The following is a 2,626-nucleotide window of genomic DNA, read 5'->3' as shown; positions in this document are numbered from 1 at the left end:
TTTCAGTCCTGACGTCAGGGTGCCTATAAAACTAAGCAATGCTTTTTAACTCGTCGGCTGACTGATGCCTGAGAAAAATATCTATCAATCTTAGGGTGGAGGTTTTTTTCTCTCCACAAAGCAACTATTTGCCCGGGACACGTGCGTGAACCTCGTCAATTTGGCGCACTAATCCTAAAAGGAGCCATGAAGTGTTAAATGGTAGAAACACAGACAGCGGCGCTCAGACACCCGCACGCTGGGAGAGAGGGAGGAAACAGCGCTGCTCCAATGCGTCTGTTCAACACAGACTGAAGAAAAAAAACTTATCGACTCACAAAACCAAAACCTGCGCTGCGCAATTAGTGCGTGAAAATCCACTTTTTCTCCGGTTTTGAAGAAAATAAATAAATAAATCAAGCTGGCTCAGTGCGTGTCTCAGCAGCCCACTTTGACAGGTGCTCCTCACCCCCTTTGGAGGACTGTCAACAGCAAGAGGATGGCATCAGAGCTGGCAATGAGCAACTCCGACCTGCCCACCAGTCCCCTGGCCATGGAATATGTTAATGACTTCGATCTGATGAAGTTTGAAGTGAAAAAGGAGCCGGTGGAGCCCGATCGCAGCATCAGCCAGTGCAGCCGCCTGGTCGCCGGGGGATCCCTATCTTCCACCCCGATGAGCACGCCTTGCAGCTCGGTTCCCCCCTCGCCAAGCTTCTCGGAGCCCAGTCCGGGATCAGGGAGCGAGCAAAAGGGACACTTGGAGGATTTCTACTGGATGACCGGGTACCAACAGCAGTTGAACCCCGAGGCTCTGGGCTTTAGCCCGGAGGACGCCGTAGAGGCGCTGATCAGCAGCAATCACCAGCTCCAGACCTTCGATGGCTATGCCAGGGGGCAGCAGTTCGGCGGCGCAGCCGGGGCAGGAGGCGCCATGGCCGGGGAGGAGATGGGATCAGCGGCCGCCGTGGTATCCGCGGTTATCGCTGCAGCCGCAGCTCAGAACGGGAATCCCCACCACCACCACCACCATCACCACCACCACCACAATGGGGCACACCATCCGTCCTCCGGATCTCAATCCAGCGGCAGCGTGGGGGGAAGCCACCAGCACCTGCGCTTGGAAGACCGGTTCTCGGACGACCAGCTTGTGTCAATGTCGGTGCGGGAATTGAACCGGCAGCTGCGGGGGGTCAGCAAAGAAGAGGTGATCCGCCTGAAACAGAAGAGGAGGACGCTAAAGAACAGAGGCTATGCCCAGTCCTGCCGGTACAAGCGGGTCCAGCAGCGGCACGTCTTGGAGGGAGAGAAGACGCATCTCATTCAGCAGGTGGACCACCTCAAGCAGGAGATCTCCCGGCTGGCCAGGGAGAGGGACGCCTACAAGGAGAAATACGAGAAGCTCATCAGCACCGGCTTCCGAGAAAACGGAGGATCCGGCAGTGACCACAACCCCTCATCCCCGGAGTTTTTCATGTGAGTCTCGGCGCTGAAAAGTTTTAATAACCGACCCTCACAAAGAAAGCAAAAAAAACTTTTAATTTGCACAGAGCTAAAAAAAAAAAATAGGTTGTGTGCTTGAGTTGAAGTTGCTTAGTTAAAGTTGCGTTAGTTAATAACGACACACGGGTTTTACACCTTTCTGTATTTCAGGGCGAGGGTCTTGTTTGAGTTATGTTTCATCACCTTCAAAGGATATTTGGCCACACATATAGATATATATGTATATGTACGGCTGTTTAAATGACTTAAATGAATACGAACGCGGTTTCCACAAATATTTTCAGGGGTTTCTGTACAATTCGCGATGTTTGTCATCAGACATACTGCATAAAATGACTTCACACTTTTCTGACTATCGGTCCGCTCTTACAGCCTCCACATGCGCCTCGTCCATCCTGTCCCCTTTACCCAAAACAATGTTTTATGAAATTCAACAAGCTTTATTTTGTTGTAAATTCATTTCAGTTTTAAGTTTAAAACCAATTCATGTTTTATATGAATGCTCTCATTGTCATATCATCCATCCTATTTGTTGCAGCAGAAATGTCAGACTGTAACAGTTATGTGAAGCCATGCATGCTGGTCATGTACGGATAGTGTTTTTACCTTTTTCTTTTTCCTTGTTTTTGTGGACTTGTGTATGATGAATGTGTTATACCATACCACCGCATTGTTCAGCTTCATGTCCTTTTGGGATTTATTTGTAAAAAAAAAAAAAAAAAAAAGTGTGAACATTCATCCGTCACTTTGTTTTCATGAAAGTTCCCGCGAATGGACCCTTCAACATTTTATAAAGGGGGCTTTTGGAGCCCTGTGAGGAAAATAACATTGTGGGATAAAGCAACTTTATACAGAATATTGATGTATATACTCATAAAGAACATTATATCAAGGTGAGCAACATCAGATTGTTTTTTAGAAACAATAATATTTTTCCTTGACAAATGCAAATATTGCGTTCAACAAGTGGGACTGAAGATAAAAATGCTTTGAACAGAACAGAAGCTGAGTATAATGCATTTATTGAAATAAATATGAAAAGAACACTTTGTCACGCAAAAAAAAAACAAATTATCTGTTCTTTCTGCAATTCGTTGTTAATGTGTTTTCCTTTCATTGAAGGAACTTAAATAAGTTTACCCAG

The 2,626-nt window shown here is 46.6% G+C and overlaps 1 protein-coding gene across 1 annotated transcript; it reads left to right on the top strand.

Moving 5' to 3' along the window:
* Positions 1-478: 478 nt before the first annotated feature.
* On the top strand, positions 479-1,459 carry mafb (MAF bZIP transcription factor b; the record flags this gene model as incomplete). Its single annotated transcript, XM_079224233.1, has 1 exon — positions 479-1,459. One exon carries the CDS (start codon positions 479-481, stop codon positions 1,457-1,459), a length of 981 nt encoding a protein of 326 aa, XP_079080359.1.
* Between the last annotated feature and the right edge of the window lie 1,167 nt (positions 1,460-2,626).

The sequence above is a fragment of the Taurulus bubalis genome (genome assembly GCF_910589615.1).
Source record: "Taurulus bubalis genome assembly, chromosome: 9".
NCBI classification, from domain to species: Eukaryota; Metazoa; Chordata; class Actinopteri; order Perciformes; family Cottidae; genus Taurulus; species Taurulus bubalis.
The sequence above is the reverse complement of the archived record's forward strand: the minus strand, read 5'-3'. Positions and strand labels throughout refer to the sequence as shown.